This window comes from Anastrepha obliqua, chromosome 1 (assembly GCF_027943255.1).
Source record: "Anastrepha obliqua isolate idAnaObli1 chromosome 1, idAnaObli1_1.0, whole genome shotgun sequence".
Lineage (NCBI taxonomy): Eukaryota > Metazoa > Arthropoda > Insecta > Diptera > Tephritidae > Anastrepha > Anastrepha obliqua.
The window spans coordinates 58,383,112-58,402,838 of NC_072892.1; the positions used below are offsets into that span (position 1 = coordinate 58,383,112).

The 19,727-nt window shown below is 32.8% G+C and overlaps 1 protein-coding gene across 7 annotated transcripts in view; it reads right to left on the minus strand.

Moving 5' to 3' along the window:
* Positions 1-12,297: 12,297 nt before the first annotated feature.
* LOC129244385 (synapse-associated protein of 47 kDa) overlaps positions 12,298-19,727 on the minus strand; it is a 149,399-nt gene continuing 141,969 nt past the window's right edge. For 2 of the 7 annotated variants that reach the window (XM_054882008.1, XM_054882012.1), the window contains exons 10-11: positions 13,376-13,607; positions 12,301-12,783 (exon numbers count right to left, since the gene is read on the minus strand). In XM_054882008.1, the coding sequence (XP_054737983.1) occupies positions 12,741-12,783; positions 13,376-13,607 (275 nt within the window). In that variant the 3' untranslated portion in view covers positions 12,301-12,740. Of the gene's footprint in view, positions 13,608-19,727 lie in introns of all 7 variants that reach the window. The other 5 variants (XM_054882016.1, XM_054882025.1, XM_054882022.1 and 2 more) reach the window with 5 other exon arrangements.

Genomic DNA, 19,727 nt, shown 5'->3' on the forward strand with positions numbered 1-19,727 from the left:
AATTACTGTAAACAATTTGTTGTTACCGAGGTTTGCTAGGACCTCGTTAATTTCGGGAATGGGGTATTTATCTGGGATGGTTATTGAGTTGAGCTTTCGATAATCAATAACCATACGGTATTTCCTCTCGCCGGATGCATCTGGTTTTTTGTTAACTATCCACACAGGAGAGTTATATGGAGATTTAGATTTTCTTATAATTCCGTTGTCAAGGAGTTCTTCCACTTGCTTTTCTATTTCTGCCTTCAAAGCCATGGGATAGTGGTAAGGCTTGGAATACACAGGATTATCATTAATAGTTCTGATTTCGCCTTTAACTAGAGTGGTGTATGTTAATTTTTCGTCAGGATCAGAAAACAATTTTGGGCATTTTGCAATAATATTATTTATTTTCCGTTGATGCTCTTCAGGGAGATGTGGAATTTCTAATTTGACATTATTTACTTGCTGGGATATTCGCTGCTTGAGTGGGATAACAATCCCTGGAAAAATGGTCATTGTGCCTTTTTCGGTATCTATGATAGCTTTTAGTTTTCTGAGGGTGTCGTTGCCGATGATCCCATGAAAAGAATTCAGGGGTGGCAGAATAAAGAACTTAATTTTTTCTATATTTGGTCCGAAAATTTCTATAAATGTATGATGTGTTATTTCAATATTACCCGCAACTGATTCTACTTTAAATGGCTTATTTGGTAGTGGATTTCTTATCCTAGTTGATTGAATATAGTTCTTATTGGATCCTGTGTCAATAAGAAAATCCAATTGGTCCCCACGCCTTGTTGTAAATTCATAGTACGGAAGTGAGGACGGCGTTAGTCTAAAAAATTAATTAGGTCTACTTCGGAGTGGTTTTGTTCGCTAGTATTCAAATTGCTTTGCCCTTCTGGAGCTCCGATTACATGCTGCATTGCTTCGTAGTAGTCGTCATGTGAATTACCGTAATAACTCTGATTTGGGTTTGGCTCTGTAGGATAATTGGTTACATTTTGTGACACTGCATTTGCGTGAAAAGTACGTTGCATTTTATTCGGAGGGCGAATATATTGAGAAGATAGTGGACGTTTCTGCGGTTGAGTGTTTTGATTAGGACTTGGCCTATTTTGGTAGTTAATCTGTCTAGAGTGTAGAGAAGAATCTACATCCATTGCGATTGGTGGTTTTGGGGGTAAGTTGGAGCGATTGTTGAATCCTTGATTTAATTGTTGTTGGGGGCGTATTCCAAAGTTGTTGTTAGACTGATAATTATAATTTGGTCTACTATTATAATACGTTGGATTACCCTGGTTCGGTTGCGTCCGGGGTGTCGTGTTAAATGGCCTATTGTTGTAATTGTTTACTTGTCTCGGAGGATAGTTATACCGTTGCGGGGATACCGCATATGTAAGTTCAGGATAAAAAGGGCGGTTGTTTGACATATTTTGCCGTGGAGGTCGCGGCGGCGGTTGATTTAATGATCTATGCACGTTATGTGCATGGTTCATACGAAAGGACATGTTGTCTAATTTTTGACAGAGATGAAGGGCTTGAGGCAAGGTTGTAGGTTCACGGATGCTAAGGAGTCGCGGTAAGTCGCCATTTAGTCCCCTGACGAATGTATCGAGAGCTTTCTCCCGATATGAGTTCGTCATCGTCCTTATGGACTCGTCGCCAAGATCCAGGCATGAGATTTTGTCTAAAATAAGCGAAAGGTGTTGGTAGACTTTTTGGTAAAAAGTTGCAATGTCATCTTGTCGTTGAGCCAAGGTGGTCAATTGGTACTCAAGTGTACCAATATCTCCCTTATCCGAATAATGCATCATTAAGCATTTGCGGATTTGAGCCCAGTCTAACGGAGTACTGTAGGACTCCAAAGCGGTGTCAGCATCGCCGACGATTTTATGACGTATAATGTGTAGGATGGAAAAATATTTAGGAGTGTCTTTCAAAGTTTCGTATGCTCTTAAGATCCTGTCCACACTTTTCCGCCAGGAGCTAAATTCCCCTGGTTTACCTGAAAATTCCCGTAGACATTTGACCATGTCGGGAATCCTGTCTATTTCGTGCATATTTCCTACATTTAAAGCTATATTACAGTCCTGTCCACTAAACTCAGTAATGTTTGGTGTATTTAATCTGTCGAGCACTTCTCGCACTATTGTTTCGACAACAGTAGTGTTAATGGAAGAGGATGGTTTTGTCTGATTGCTACCGTAATCAAGCCGGAGCTGGCTCAGTTGCTCTACTAACTGTTCAGCAGATTCTGTCATTTTTTTTTTTTTTTTTGTTCTCTTTAGCTCCAAGTAAAATTGATCACCTACGAAATTTTTCACTAATAAAAAAAATCTATTTTTTTCTTTTTCTCAGGATTTTTACGAAATATTCTTTTCAAAAATATTAATTTTCTTACTTTCCGCAAATTTTACAAATATATAATTTTTCCACTTTTTTCTTTTTTTTTTTTTAAAATATCAATTTTTCTTAAATTTTATAAAAAATATTTTCCTTTTCCCAGGATTTTTACGAAATATTCTTTTTCAAAAATATTAATTTTCTTACTTTCCGCAAATTTTACAAATATATAATTTTTCCAAAAATATCAGTTTTTCCTCAAATTTTATGGAAATATTTTTTCACTCTTACAAATGTTAATTTTTTTAATTTCCTCAAAGTTTAAAAATTTTTTTCACTCTTTAATTCTTTTTCAAATTTTCACTAATTTTTTTTTCACAATATTTTTTTTATAATTAAGAAATAATATATCTTAAAAGTAATCTCACATTAGGGTCCCGCGCTGCATGTGGATGTTTGTTGGATGCCTCAGTATTCTCCTTTTTCCTGTGGTACTCGGGTCCTTCGGCGTCACTTGTTGTCCCACTTGTCTCTCGCGAGTTGTCGCTTTTACTTCACTTTATTTTTTCTAGCTTACTCACGACGTTTCGCGTAGCCGTACTTTTTATTTTTCGGGCTTTTATTACTTTTCGCGCGCGGTCCCTGCTCGGGCGCCAGTTAATTTTTCATTTGTTAATTTGAGTTTTTTAAAAAACTTGCGTGGACAGGAGTCCACGTCTTTACAGTTTATTGTTCACTTAAAAACTAAATTTACAAAATATTCTTACTTCTATATTACAACTAGAATTTTGCCAGGTCACGTTGCATCAGCATGTGCTGGGAAAATTCGTAAGTTTGGGAAATGCGCGGTCAGCGCTTTAGTCTTGCGCGTGTGGTGTCGTTTACCCGTAAGACGCAACTTTGTGATATGTTCACAATATGATACATGATATTATATTATGTGCCATGAACATGTGTCATGGTAACATATATATGACACAAATCCATGGGAATAGTTAAGTTAAAAATATAAATAATTAAGTACCACTTATAAAATAACATAAAATTATTCAATGGCTTACAACGACCTTTTTCAATTTTTTACTACATTTTCCGAAAGGGGATCAACTTATGCCCTTTTTTCCCTTGCTTCCAAATTGCATCAATGGATTAAGTAGCATCCGAAATCAGTTGTCAAACTTTACTTAACCTTGTATAATTGAATCATGGGAATGAGCAACAACTTTGAATATATAAGATATTTTGAGTTAATTATATACAAACCTTTTCCAAATAAGAAAAACATATTTTGAGTTCATGTAATAATTGTATTGGTATTTTTGAATTTTATTTTATTATATTCATTTATTATATTGTACCTTTATGTCACTCTAATGCATTTTCAACATACCTGTGTTTACTTATCGTTCGTGTGTACTGCACGTTGGAGAGGAAAATATTGAAAATGTAAACGTTTTCAATACCTAGGAAGCCAATTCACTGCGGGAAGCGGATGCAAAAAGTATGTATCTACAAGATTGCAAAAAGCAAGAGGTGCACTGCAAGTCTTCGTCCGGTGTGGCAGTCCATGTAAATGCACATTACAACGAAAATACTGATTTTCAACTCCAATATTAAATCAGTTCTGCTCTACGCCTGGTGTCTGTCTGCGGAAATTGTACAGAAGCTTCAAGTGTTCGTCAACCGCTGCTTGAGACGCATTCTATATACATATCTGGTGGCCAGACAACTGGATATCTAACACCGAATTGCATCGACGATGCCATCAAAAACCAATTGCAACTGAAATAAGAGACGATGAAATAAGAGGAGATGGCTTGGCCATACCCTACGGAAAGGTGGCACTGAAATCAGTAGACAAGCGCTGGACTGGAACCCCCAAGGACAGCGCAGAAGAGGCAGACCTAGGGGCTCTTGGCGACGCTGCATCGAAGAGGAATACAAAGCCGTGGGCAAAACAATGACCTGGAAGCAAGTGAAAAATATATCCGAGAATCGCACAAAATGGAAAAAATTTTACTTTGGCCTTATGCTCCGCAACGGAGATGAAGAAGTGATGATGATGATGCGTTTACTTATCCAGTGTGCCTAGATGGAGTGACTATTGCGTTAGAAAACAAAAAGCTGAGAAAAATTTAAAACTAATTCATTCATCAGCAGTATTGTCTGATAATTTTATACTCTGTTACAAAAGCAAAAGTTACCCGTGTGCGGTACCTGGGCTTCATATAAGGAAATCATACCCCTCGTTGTAGGGATCAAATCGTAATAGTAGGAACACTCATCGGCGATGACAAAGTCTACCGCGGGAAACCTATATCCCAAAAATGAAATATATAAAACTATAAAAATAACAAAAAATAAAAATTATAATCAAAACATTGTAACAAAAAAAAAACAAAAACAAAAAACAAAAAAAAAAAATTGCTAACAAAATAATTATAAAAAATAAATCCGAAGTTAAAAAAAAAATATAAAATAAAATACCAAATACCAAAATAGATGCATTGTATTTTAGAAAAATCAGGTATCATAAAATAGAACATAAATAAAAACCCAGATTTATTTTCGCCTAATGACTATCACTTGAGCCCTTTATAGAAAATGCTGTTGAAGCGGCAGTGCTTGGTTCGATATATTATATGTAGATGCGGGTGGTTGCGGAAATAAATACAGGGTCTCTCGCCCGCAAGTGCACGATTACAGAAGTTGTAGCAATTTACTAAACCCTGTTAGTCCTTGTAGTCGCAGTCTAACTCATCCAATGGTACACCCAGAAAACGTGCGGGCAGGTTGGGCCCAAAGGGAGAGATTACAGAACTCGATACTTTTGTAAAATGTTCGATAACAAAAAAAAATTGCACATTGAAGGAATACTTGTTCTGTATTAGATTGTAGATGTTTGAAGTGTTATAACTTTTTGTTTATGCATTCAGCTAAACAGTGTAATAAAACGGTTTAATGAATTTTGAAGTACTTGAAACTCAAAAAGGATATTTTAGAGAAGTACAACTATAGGTAACTGACCCAACTAATATGGAAACGGATACGGAGCTCAAAAGGACTTAAGAATGAAATATACGAGTTACGATACATCGAAAAAAGCATTTCGGTGATTTTTTTTTTATTTCTTGTTTAGCACGATAACTGCTTACGCGATTTTGGTCGAGTTCAACAAAACGCGCCAGTCGTATCTTTCTCGTGCTAACCGGCACCAGATTGACACACCAAGGGAAGCCAAGCTCTTCTCCATCTGATCTTTCCAACACAGAGGAGGCCTTTCTTCCTTTGCTCCCACCAGCTAGCACCGCTCGGTGGTTGTACGAAATACTCTAAGAAGCCTAAGTGTAACGTACAGGTAAATGATTTGAAGGTGAGAAATTCCTTTGCAGAGGTATGGCGTAATGGTCAGTATATCAAACCTCCAAAGAGTTTATCTCATGGAGGCAAATATTTTTTGGCGTTAAAATTACTTTTTCTTATTTGCGACTAAGGTTGTTTCGGATAATTAGAAATACGATTTATTGTATCAATCTGACCTAAATATTAGTTTGGGGAAAAAGAAATTCATTATTTTTATTTTATGGTCGATCTTTAGCTTCTTTACAATGCTACGACTACTAACATGGCGGGCAATTTCGATTATTTCTGTGATTTTATCGACATTTTGAACAAAAAAGGTGCCTGAACGGAACCGACGACACCGAAATTGCACGTAACACTTTCAATTCACGGACACTTTCAGAGGCCTGGCGTGCATTTTCGCCTTTATCGAAGAAAAACTGTAAAATGTACCGAATTTTCTCTTTGTTGACATTTATTGTTAACACCCTGTAACTAACAACTGAATGGAACAAACAAAAATATAACTCTTTTTTTCAACCCATTATTGTGGTTGTTGTAGCAGTAACATTGCCCTGTCAGTGAGTGTAATCACCGGTCGTCTTCGTCTAGCTCATCTAACGGTAGGCCCAAGAAACTAGCTGTTTCGAGGAGTTGGGTCCAGAGGGAGAGGGGTGTTAGATGAGTGGGTTTGATGGGGCATGTGAAAAGGTGGTTAGTGTCGTGTGGGGTGCCTTCGCATGCCGGACATAAGTTAGGTATGTCGGGGTCGATTCTGGATAAGTAGGAGTTTAACCTGCTACAGTATCCAGAACGTAATTGTGCCAATGTTACGCGGGACTCTCGATGAAGTTGGAGCTCTTCGTCTGCGATGGGTGGTGGTTGGACTGCGATAACGGCATTCGGGGGGCGGGAGCTTAAGAAGGTGGTAAGGGTCTCCCGATGAATGTCGTTGATGGTCTGTCTGTACACTGTCTGATCCAGTAGCTGACTGTCTGTTTTGTCTTGGATCTCGTCCGCGTAGTTGAGGAAGTGCCTCCTGACATGCGTGGGAGGTGACTCAGGCTCAAGCAGATGTCTGCAAGGGTGAGACTTGCGGCAACACCCTAGCAGGAACTGCTTGTTGAGCAGTTTGATATGCTCCTTCACAGGCAGCATATTGGCCTCGTCGTGTAGGTGTTGTATCGGGGACATCATGAGACATCCTGTCGCGGTCCTTATGGCAGTGTTTTGGCAGATGTGTAGTTTCGTCCACTGGGAATCACTAGTTCCAGGCGACCAGACAGGCGTAGCATAGTTTAGGATCTGTTGGCCTATTGCCTTGAAAGTCGACAGCAACATTTCCTTGTGCTGCCGGCAAGCGACTTGAGGTCCTTGTTGCGATTCTGTACTTTAGTTGTAATAGCGGTTGTATGCGCTGAGAAGGAGAGTAAGCCTAATATTCTGGGGTTGTTCACCGTCGGAATTGGTGTGTCATCGACTTTCACCTTAAGTTGCAGCTTGACCTCTTTGTAAAGGTGGTGAAGAGAGTCGCCGTGGATTTAGTGGAGGAAAGTTGTTAGTTCTTCGCAGTGAAGGAGCAAGTAAGGCTGGCGAGATAGTCGTTTACCTTGGAGGACAAGCCATCAATGTCATTGCCCGACGCCATTATCGTGCAGTCATCGGCGTAGGAGACCAGGGATACTCCCTTTGGTGGCTGGGGGAGTTTCGAGATGTAGAAGTTAAAAAGCAAGTGTGAAAGGACACCACCCTGCGGAACTCCTTGCTTTATTTTCCTCTGTTTGGATGTTTGATCTCGAAATGTTACCGACGAGTGACGCGGTCCACCTCTTCAGCCCTGGCGGGAGTGTCGACTGTAAAATGTCATCTAGTAGCGTGGCATGGCTGACTGTGCCGAAAGCCGTTTTTAGATCCAACGCTACTAGGACAGTTCTCTCGCAGGGGCGGTTTTGGTATAGTCAGCGGTTTACCTGGGTGTTAATGACGGTGAGTGCCGTGGTGGTGCTATGCACTCTTCGGAGGCCACACTGGTGTGAGATTTTTCGTAAAGAGTGGGAGTAGAAGGGCTTCAAGAGGCTTTATTACTGAGGAAAGGAGAGTTATCGGACGATAGGACTCCTCCTTGGTTGGCGGGTTTCCCAGGTTTCAGTAGTGGGATCACTCTCCCTAATTTCCACTTGTCAGGAATGATGGGAGTGGCCATAGACAAATTGAAGACCTTGGTGAGGTATTCTACTCCCAATGGACCCAGCTTTTTCAGCATCAGAACCCATTATTGTCACTCATAGAGGGTCCTTATGAACGTTTATTTGAAGAGTACCTAAAAAATAATATAGTTAAACTGTTAAAAGGGTTTTCCCTTGCAGCATTTATCTCATGAGTCTTCACTTATAATAGCAGTGAAATATTTCATTTTGTAAGTTAAGCAGCTGCAGCATAAAAGAAGTCAAATAAAATTATGTAAAATTGTATATAAAAAATTTTAAATAAAAAATCAGCGAGCAGAAACTAAAATATGAAAAAGCAATAACCCTAAAATGCATATTGCAAAAGCCAAGTCGTGCCACATCATCAATTATGGTGTTTTGTAGCTGTTAACGTTCAAAAACTCACCTTTAATGCTCAGTTGCCTATTATTTGTTGGTATACTCGTATTTTTTAAACCAGATGCATATGCATGTATGTGTGTAGATATGCATTTCATATACGAACAAAAGGATTTTGTTTCACAAACAACCATTTTTATTAATTTAAACTCTCAATTATGTTTGGCTCATTCCCCCAATGCTTATGCACTTTTATGTAGTTAATTAAATAAAATTAATTAGCCTAATTCTGAATAATTCCCAATTTTGTAATCATAATCATTAATGTCTTTATTTAATTCGCATAATACATAATAATCATAATAGTAATTATAATAATTGTAATTTGTTTATACATAAGTAATTTTATAATAATAATAATAATCATAATAATAATATTGTGGTTTACTCTTCTTTTTACTTACGCTTTGCTTTGCTTGCATATGTTTTTTTCTATTTTTGTATTTTTTTTTCAATTTCCTTTTATCAGTTATTTATATGTTATTTATTTACTTGTAGCTTTTTGTTTTGTTTTTATTTTCAACTATTTGTCTTAAATTTCTTTACACATTAATTTCAAATGCATTAATTCTTTTTATTAATTTAATTTTAAACAATATTTTTCTGTTTTTTTTAGTTGTATTATATCATTTTCATTTGTGTATGTATATGTAATTTATATTTTTTATTAATTTACTTCTTTTACTTATCTGTTTGTATATATATAAATATTTTTTAACAAAAAAGTTTATTCCCTTTGAAGCTTTTTGCAGTTGTTTTTGTTTTCACATCTCCGATAACTCTTTAAACTTCAAGCGCTCTGCACTCCTCGCCCTCGCTCTAATCTTTTTCGTAATTTTTTGTATTTTTTTCGAATTTTTGTTGTTATACAATACGTACTTACGTTTATACATATGTTGGTTTGTGTTAGGTTTAGTTTTCAAGAAATCATCCATTGTAATATATATTTATATATATATATATAATTATATACTATATAATTTGTTTAATAATATTTAATTTAGTGTGTTTCTGCTGGTATTGGTGTGTTTTCTTGTTTGTTCTTTCATAGTAGTTATTATTTTGCATGTAGTAGTGTTCTTGATGACAATTTTTCGTTTCGTTCTGTTTCTGTTAAATTTGCTGTTATCGTTACCCGTTTGCTATTTCTTGTGTGCACTGTGGAGATACATTTTTTAGTACAACTTCATCTGCCATAGACTTCTGTAAACAATTTTTATTAACTTGATTTTTATAAATTTTTTTCCTGTTACAATTCGTCCTGCTCCACATTTTGTGTGTTGAACAATTGGGGGAGAGATTGGGACACTGCGGCGATCTACTTTCCCTTTCAAAGTGCAGATGGGTCATGCTTGAGGTTCAATGAAATTTTTAACGATCAAACTATATAAATAAAATTACTGTTTTTTTTTGAAAATTGATAACATTATTATTTATTTAAATGAATTAATATGCGATTTAAAATCATATATATGTAGGTAAATAACACTTTCACATTGCAACACTGTGGCTTATATTTGAGTTAAACATCTGTGGAAAAATATTTCATTAAACATACAAATTTCAATTATTTAAAATTTTTCTTTCATTTTAATTATTTTTATATTGGAGTTTTTATTATTTTTTTAATGTAATTAATTGAAAATAAAAAAAATATAAATAAGAATTATTGAAATTGTTTATTTTGTATGTAATTAATAAAAAAAATATTTCAATAATTTTATAAAATTAGTTCCAGTATGAAAATTATTGATTATTTTCTTTTAATATTTTTTACATAAAAAAATATTTACGTAAAAAATATGAAAAGAAACTAATCAATAATTCTTATTAATTTTTACTATAATTTTTTTGCATAGAATAGAATAAATCAAATATTTACATTGTGAATTCTCAATATATATTTTCCCCAAAAACATTTTTACATTCTTATATAATATTATAATATTTTTGGGGAAAATATATTAAGAATTCACAATGTAAATATTTGATTTATTCTCCTGTAATTAAAAAAAAAATATATATAGGAAAAATTAATAAGAATTCTGAATGCAAATTTATTTTAATTATGTTTATATAAGATTTATTTTTTTTATTGGGGAAAATATTTCTCAATAGAAAAAAATTAGAATTTACAATGCCAATTCCATTAAATTATTCTTTTATTAGAATTATTACGAGTATTATTTGTCTGCAAAACACAAGCGAAGAATAATCAAATTTATTTCGCAATTTCATTTAAATTACTTTTATATAATAATTTTATATATTCTTTAAGAAAAAAATTAAATTCTTATTTTATTATTTATTTATTATTTTATCTTATTAAAAATTTATTTCAATTATTTTCTTATTAAAAATTTTCATTGGGATTTTTTTTTCGAAAAAAAAAATTCATTTTAATTATTTTTGTATTAGATTATATTCGTTTAGAAACAAATTCTTTCAGTAAAAATTATACGAATTCACAATGAAATTAATTTTAATTATTTTTTTATTAAAATTATAATAAAAATTCACAACGTAATTTTATTTCAATTATTTTTATTTTAGATTATACAAATATTTTTTAAGAAAAATAATAAGAATTCACAATACAACTTTATGTTAATTATTTTTATATTAGAATCATCCGTTTTTTTAATGAAAAAAAAATCTTTTAGTAAAAAAGCATACGAGCCCCCCCAATGAAATTCATTTTAATTATTCTTTTATTAGAATTATAATAAAAATTCACAACATTTTTTTTAATATAAAATTTTCTTTTAGTAAAAAATGATACCGAGTTCACAATGACATTCGTTTTATGAATTTTGCTCTCAACATGTTTTTTGGAAAAATATTTTTTAATAAAAAAAAGAATTCACAATGAAATTCATTATAATTATTTTTATTTTTAAATGTAAAAATATTTTTAGAAAAAAATAATGAGAATTCACAACACAAATTCATTTTAAATATTTTTATATCAAAATTATTAGTTTTTTTAAATCGAAAAATACGAATTCACAATGCAACTCATTTTAATTATTCTTTTATTAGAATTATAATACATTTTGTTTTTTGGGAAAAATATTTTTTAATAAAAACAAAATAAGAGTAAGTAATACCAATTCATTTTAATTATTCTTTTGTGAGAATGTTTTAAGAAAGAATAATAAAAATTCGCAAAGCAAATTTATTTATAATAAATTATTTTTATATTAGAATGTAAAAGGTATTTAAAAAAAATAATAATAAGAATTCGCAACATAAAACCATTTGAGTTATTTTTATATTATAATGTTTTTTAGATTTTAAAAATATGTTTTAAGAAAAATTATGAGAATTCGCAACGCAAATTCTATTACTTCATTGAATTAATTTTATTATTTTATTTTAATGGGTGTTGAAAATATATCGTTAAATATTTATTTTAACAAAGACTATAACTCCTTTCTGCAAAACCGAGTCTTTCTTCTATATTAAAAAATAAAAAATTCAATAAAATACTTTTTTTATAATTAAAATATGTTTTTTTTTATAATTTAGTTATTTATTTTATGTTTTTTTGTTTGGCTTTGAAGTAATTTTAGAATATGACTTAAGCGGATAAAGTTTAATTTATTAGTTTAAATTTATTTGTTAAACCATAATTTTTAAATTTCTTATTCCAAACTCCAAATTTAAATTGAAATTAATAAGTTTTATAAAACTTACAAGAAAATTATTAAGTGGAATTATTTCTAGATTTCCAATAAATGGCAAATAACAGTTCAAAAACATAACAATAATAATTCGAAGCTACCTTGTGATAAAAGTTAAAAAAAGGAAAATTTTAAAAAAATATTTCTCAGAAAAAAAAGTTTTAACGCAACATTTTTCAATAAATATTTTCCAGAAAAAAATTTTTTTTTATTTTAGTATTAATTTTTACTCTACTAATTCCTACTATTTAGGTGTAAGAAAGCAAAATATTTCAATATTTTCCAGAAAAAAATTTTAGTTTCTTACTTAGTTATAATTTTCTTTCTTAAAAATGTAAAATTTGCCAAAAATATTTTGCATAAATAAAAAATAATAATTTCTTACTCCAAAAATTATAATTTTTTCTCTACTTGCTTTTGATAGCTTTAAAAACATGACCTTTTAAAAGTTTTTTCTATTAAATAAAATTTAATTTCTTACTCAAAAAAATTATAAATTTCTCTCTACTAGCTTTATTTACTTTAAAAACAGCCCTTTTAAATTTTTTTGTATTAAGTAAAAAAAAAAAATTAATTTATTACTCCAAAAATTATAATTTCCTCCTCTACTAACTCCATCAAGTTAGGTTTAAAAACATAAAATTGTTCAAAAATATTTTATTCAAAAGGAAAAAATATTAATTTTTAATTCCAAAAATTTGTGTTTTTTTTTAATTCGTACAACAAGGTTTTCGAAATATATAAAAAAACACTAAAAAGGCGTAAAGAACTCCTCGGCTCATTGATAGCCCAGCATGACCCTCCTCAAACTCTTCAGTGTCCTATTCCAGTTTTAAATGTTTCACAATTGTTACAAACATGTTTTAACATTTAAGTATTTTTTTTGTATTGCACATCATTTAGTAACAAATTTTAATTGTTTTACATATACATACGTACACATATATATTTATATTTCATTATACGTTAAATTCAATGGAAGCAATACAGTTTCCAAAAAACCAAATAAAAAAAAAATACAAAGAAAACACGAATACACATACAGACAGTTACAGTTGGGTGACAAAAAATTGTATACAATAAAGTAAAAGTAAGGTCAGAAGGGAAGGTGTAAAGCCGTCGGTAGCAATAGTCGGGATTGGAAAAGTATGTGGAATGGAGAAAAAGAAGAAAAACAAGAAAAAATACACGTCAAATACTAAAAGTCAAGTAAACGTACAGGCAGTAATTAATTCAGAATGCTCAGAAGCATATAATCAATAAAAAAAATCAAGATAATAGTAGTGTAATGCTACTGGAGGTGGAGATAGATGCTGGTGGTATTAACACGAATAATATATTAATATGTATGTATGTATTTAAAATCGTTTATGAATTGAGTTAGAAGAAGCTACGATACAGGCTCTTAATTACTTTAAATCATCGGTATCTTCGATCAGATCAGCATATTCCTCCCAATCGTTGTTCGTTGAACGTGTGCGCAGATTTGATATTGTCGGTATTTCGTCGTCGTCGCCATTGCCATCGTCACTGTTAACGGCGCCGCCGCCGCCGCCGCCGCCTGCACGACTATGAGCGGCTGTCGTGCCGCCTACCACTTCGTAGTCCTTCAACTCAGCCTCCAGATCTTTTTCCCATTGTTCTTCTATGCAAGTGCGTCGTCGTTTGCGTTTGTTTATTCGTTTATTGGTTAGACGATTTTTTGTTGTTTTTTTGTTGATGTTTTTGTGTTTATTGTGGGGGAAAATGAGATAAAATTTGCGTAAGTTACAATTTTTATTAAAAGTCATCAAGCACATTATTTGAATTATTTGGTAAGTACAATTAATTGGTAAATTATTAACGAGTATTATGTAGGTATATTGATATACATACATATATATATATATATGTATAGTTGTATGCAAATATCATTTAATGTAGCACGAGAAGGTTATAAATGTATTATAAATACAGTATATAGGTATGTAAATAAATGAATATTAACTGTTGCCTAAGCGCCTTGCAAGCCATTCACATAAATACATATATGTATTATACTATACACTCAACCACATTTATAAAAATTTAATTGTGGTGTATTTTTATGCTACTTAAAATTAAATTGTAAGATTTAGTATTGCAATGTTCAAAAAAGCTTTGGGTTAAGTGTGCGGGGAGCTTGTGAATTTATGTAAGATTTATGTTTAAAATGAGTATTGAAACGCTTATGTTATGAATAAGGTTTAATTTCTATTTTAAACGATTTACTTAAAGCTATTACAACTTAAATATTGTGTACTTGATTGCGCGTAGTTTATGCAAAGAGGTCCATCCATGTATTTTTTATTCCCAAATAATCGGTGTGCTTACCTCTTTTATTGAAAAATTATATGTTTGTGCTAAAAATAAGGGGAACAACTTATTGCTTTTACGAAATGCTACCAAAAAAATGTAATTCATGGCCCCTCTTTATTGTGCTTGCGTTTGCGGTTTTGGCTGCGCCTGAAAGCACATATCGCTGCTAACATATCTGTTAGCATAACATTTTCCGTTAGATCAACATAGTTGAGTGAGTATGTTGCGAAAGAGAGTTTACCAGCAACAATAGCACGGGAATTGGGCATTTAAATGCGGTATTTCACTATTAACTTGTTGAGCGTAAATTACAGCTAAGTCTTATATTTCAATATTTCTTTCATGTCGAATGTTTTACGCAAAAGCAAATCTTCAGAATATTAATCGGGAGAGTTTTCACACTGAATTCGTTAAAGTTATATTCGTAATTTGTGAACTTCTGTCGTATTTAATATTATGTTTTTGTAAAATTTCTTACAAAATAAAATTTTAACGAGCTACCGAGTTAGCAGGTCTGTTGTTATAAATAATAATATAGTTTAACGAAAATAGTCAATATACCAGATGATTAGTGTTGTTAATACATTTGATGCTAATGTGCGGTTAAGTTAGGTTAACCATTTTTTAGGTAAAGTTGCAAGTGCTGAGATAAAAACTATATGACCGTCTGCTTCCATTTAGATATATATGAGGCATTGTCGATTTTGATTATTTTATAACGATCCCAAGTTAAGAGTTCACTCTCTAAAAATTGAAGATGGTCAACCAAATTACTCAAATTTACGTGAATTTTCTGAGTTTCAGATATTTTCTTACTCTTAAATGTTTTGGAAAATTCATTAACATGCTTTTCCAAATCAGGTTTGACTTTATCTCAAAAGCAGCATGCACAATTTTGTTCATGGCTTGGAATGCTGCAATGTACGATTCTTAAATATGTACTTTATTTTCTCGGTCTTGAAGAGCTAGTCGACCAGATTCGCATATACACCAATGGAAATTGGGAATTTGTTTATTCATTATAATAATAAATTAAAATAATGTCGTAATTAAAATGAATCGTTTTTATAAAAATATTTAATCTCTCGTCAAAAAAAAAAAAAATTTGATTTATTAATCTATTTCTGCGACCGAATTGAGATTGTATCCTCAAGGGGTCCCGGTAGTCTAGATCTCGAAAATTTAGGGTATTTTCAGGTATTTTTTTTTTACAAAAAAACAGTAATGAAAAACGATATTTAAATTTTTTAGGGTTCTTACTTAAATTCTTTTACATACAAAAATCAAACAAAATTTTGTTTTCAATTTTAAAAATTTTAAAAATGACGCTGAAGTTGACTCTCGCGAAAAATTGGACCTGAACGGTGTTGCCCATTCATTTTTCTTTTTCTTCTATTTATCTGGAACACAAAAACCAAAAACATTATTAATCAGTATGACTGTAGCTATGTCTCGTTACTAGAATAAACAACCAAATATTCATTTGACACTCTAAAAATCGGTTGTTTTTTTCAGTTTTTTAATCAAAAATATATGAAATAATTGAAATAATAATATGACTCTAGTTTCGGGCGATAGCCATTGATGTTGTGAACAACATATTAAAATTTCAGACGATTCGGTTTTTGACAACACCAGGTCGAAAAAAGTCGTTTCGAGAAAATGAGTTTAAAGTTTGAGGTCCACGAGCGCGCGGTCCAGCAGCCAATGGAAAATTTCCGAATGTATTTCACCCACGAAAAAAATCTTCTTAAGGAGCTTGGCCAGACAACCAACAAAGAGTATATTTACATTCATACCAAGTTCGTTACTTTATTAGTTGGCGGTTTTAACCTGTTGAGCGATTAATTTTTCTTAGACAGCTCGATTTACTGAGCTGAATTAATTTCAAGCGAAGACTGTCGATGCAAAACCGGCTTTCAGCCAAATATTGGAGTTACCGTGCACGTTGGCTGAACGATTATGATAACGATTATCAGGAAATTCAGTGAAATTGACGCATATATACGACATAATCACTTAACAGGTTAAGTTTGAGTTAGGTTTTTGCAAACTCGCCAAACTGTAAACTAACGAATTGCGAAAATGGCAAGCTTTATAATTTTAGCGACATAAGATAAACTAGCAATTATCCATGGTGAAAACATTTTTAGAGGTGCACTACCTAGCATACCGTTATTCGACTCTGAGCGAATTTTACAGATATGCCGACGTAGAATCCAAAGTTCCCCTCAAAAATTAGTTTTTTCACCATACCAAAGGAGCAAACCTGGTATCTATCATCCTTGGCAATCATCTGTTATAAAATGTCACTTTGTTGGGGTAATGAGACAATAACAGCTGAGGTGTTTTACCCAATAGTCATTTGGCGTAATGAACAACCAAACTAAACAGATTCGCGTGAATATCTTTATTGTAACTTTTCTTTATTGTGTGAGTTAAAAATATGTTCATTGCGGGCTTTCCATCTCTCCTCTACGTGAAGATCCCTTATTCATTAACAAAGCATTTCAAAAATTCATGATGTAAGATATACTCGTATGTACATATGCATGGAAATATGTAAACTGCCATCGAAATAAACTAATAAATGCTTAAATAATATGTATTTAATTCACTTAATAATAATTCCTAATGGTATTTTTTTAATGTAAAAAAGCGGTTAGAATAAATATTTCATATACAAAAGTACATACACATCTATGTATATATAACGGTTTTATAAAGAGGTTTTGCATTATATGTATGTTTGAAGTTATAAAACTATTTTATAAACACTTAGGATGTTCGTATTTTATATACCATACACATATGTAGGTATGTATCTGTAGAAATTTTTAAAAATATTTATAGAGCGAGAAGCAAGAAAGGAATTTGGATATAGTTTTTGTGAATTTCACCAAATAGTGTTTTTATAATGGGTGCTTCAAAATGATCTGATACAGTAAGTATGGTATTTTTTGTTTTTGCTACGAACATAGGGTAATAATACTGATAACTGGCATCAGAGAGCAATTTTTCGGTATACTATGGCTTTATTCAGCCTTGTTGTCAATTCCAGGTGAACAAATAATTTCCATAAATTTCCATTGCAATACAAAAAAACAGTGAGAAGAATAGGGGAAACAAAACACTTTGATAGCAAACTGAGATGCGCCATTTCCTTGGCAAGTCTGTCTAATCTACACAGCGATTAAATCATTGAACGAAGATATGAAACTGGCTATGATTAAAAAAAAAGGAAAATATGTAGATCAACATTTGTATGCTTAAAAGATCTTGTGGATGCAATATCTGCAGAGATAAATAGCAGATCACAAACACTGCCTTCTGTTCGTCAAACCGATACTGAAGAATTAACAAACCAATAACGAATTTTCGAAAAGAAATAATTTAGCAAAATTATGAATGTCTGCATACGAGGGAGGTACAACATGTTCCTGAAAGTTCAATAACAAATTGGACACCAACAAAAAAAAAAGATTGTGATCACAGTACAATGAATATAACCAACGAAAGGCCTTGACCAGAGGATATACGCATTGTAATACCGGCTGCCTTCAATCGAAGTAAATGTTCAATTTGGAAGAAGCCTAATTATGACTCGAAAATTTGAAACGATACCCAGTTCTCTCTATTTGAGACTTTTCAACAAAATCACTTTCCAAAAAACTGATCCTAATTTGTGATATTCTGCGTACTAAGTGCCTTTTTTACGCCATTCCAAAGATGTTTTATTCGATTTGTGTCGGCCATGTCGAAGATGACCAATTCAGAAGAGAGATCGAATTGTTTTGGAAAAATTTGTTTGCCACACGAGAAGTGTGCTTCGGATCATTGTTTTATTGAAACTCCCAAATCATCCGCATAACGTAGCATTAAATTTTGAAGTATCTCAACGTACTTGACCGCATCCATGCGATGAATTGCCCCGACAGCGTTCCACGAAAAGCAGCAGCACGCAATATTGAGCCTCTCCCGATCTTTATGATTGGTGATACGAACTTGGGGTCGCGTGCTGTACGTTTCTACCATCGGGACCAACTATATTGATTTTCGTATCAATGCCACTGATTTTGATTGATTTTGAGTCCAGGATATGTGGTCCCGAGCAAATTCAATTCGGTCTTGTCGTTGCGATGCTGTTACCAATGGCTTCTTCCGTACCTGTCGACCGTGAAGCGCTGCTTCTGCCAATCGAAGCGCAACTGTTCTTTTCGTTGTTGACTTTTCCCTAATGAACAAAAACTTCTCAATGGATGTCAGCAGCACTATTCATGGGATTCTGTTTTGGTAGTCTAACGATCATCCTATCAGTCTGGCTAGTAACTTTTCGCGTTTTCTTTCTTCTGGGAACGTTTTCTACTGTTTTACACTCAGAAAAGCATTAACAACCATCGTTTTTGAAACGTTTAAAAGTGTTGAAATAGCAGCTTAATCCAATCTGTTGCAACTTTATGATAGCTTTTCGATGAGCTGCGTTGTGATTTTTAATTTTAAAATACATAATTGGAATAAAATGGTTTGTTTTCAGCTTTAACATTCGCAAAAGTGAACAAATTCGCAAATATGAACCCGCTTGGTTTTGATTAGTTCACATTAACGAGCGTACACCGTATACGGGATCTTGATTTCATTTAATCAATGCTTACTTACGTGCAAAAAGAGAATTAGGTTCACAGGGTCCGGCACTTGAAGTTTAACCAACTTCAGACCGCTCGCGCAGCTGATGCACGGGCATCAGCTGTCTGTTAGTTGGCTAAATGACAGTCCAACATATTTTTTACAAATGCGCGGAAGCATTTTGCCGAGAGTAAACGCGAAAAACGAAAATCAGTAATGGATTTCTAACGTAATAATGTGATTGCATTATAACGGGTGATTTTTTAGCTATTATCTTTTGAAAGAGTTGGTTTAAACAGCTGACGCACATTTCGTGTTTTGGTTCACTGTCAAACATCTTCAGTTTGGTCTATAATTTAACCATGAATCGTCTTACAAACGAACAACGCTTGCAATTCATTGAATTTTATTATAAAAATGCGTGTTCTGTTAAGAAAGTGTATCGCGCGCTTCTTCCATTTTATGGTCAGTTTAATCGACCCACTGAAGCGGCTATTCGAGCTGTTGTGACTAAATTTAGAACCAAATTTACATTATTGGACATCAAAGCACCAACACGCTTACGTAGAGTGCGGATTGAAGAAAATATCGCAGCTGTATCGGCCAGTGTTAATGATCTTCAATTATCGATTCGTTGCCGTTCGCAGCAATTGCGCCTCTGTTACTTAACAACGTGGAACATTTTGCGAAAGGATTTAGGCTTCACGCCTTTCAAAACACAGCTGGTGCAAGAATTGAAGCCTAACGACCTACCGCAACGCAGTAGGTCATTTTTGGATCAATGGGTACGTAAATAAGCAGAATT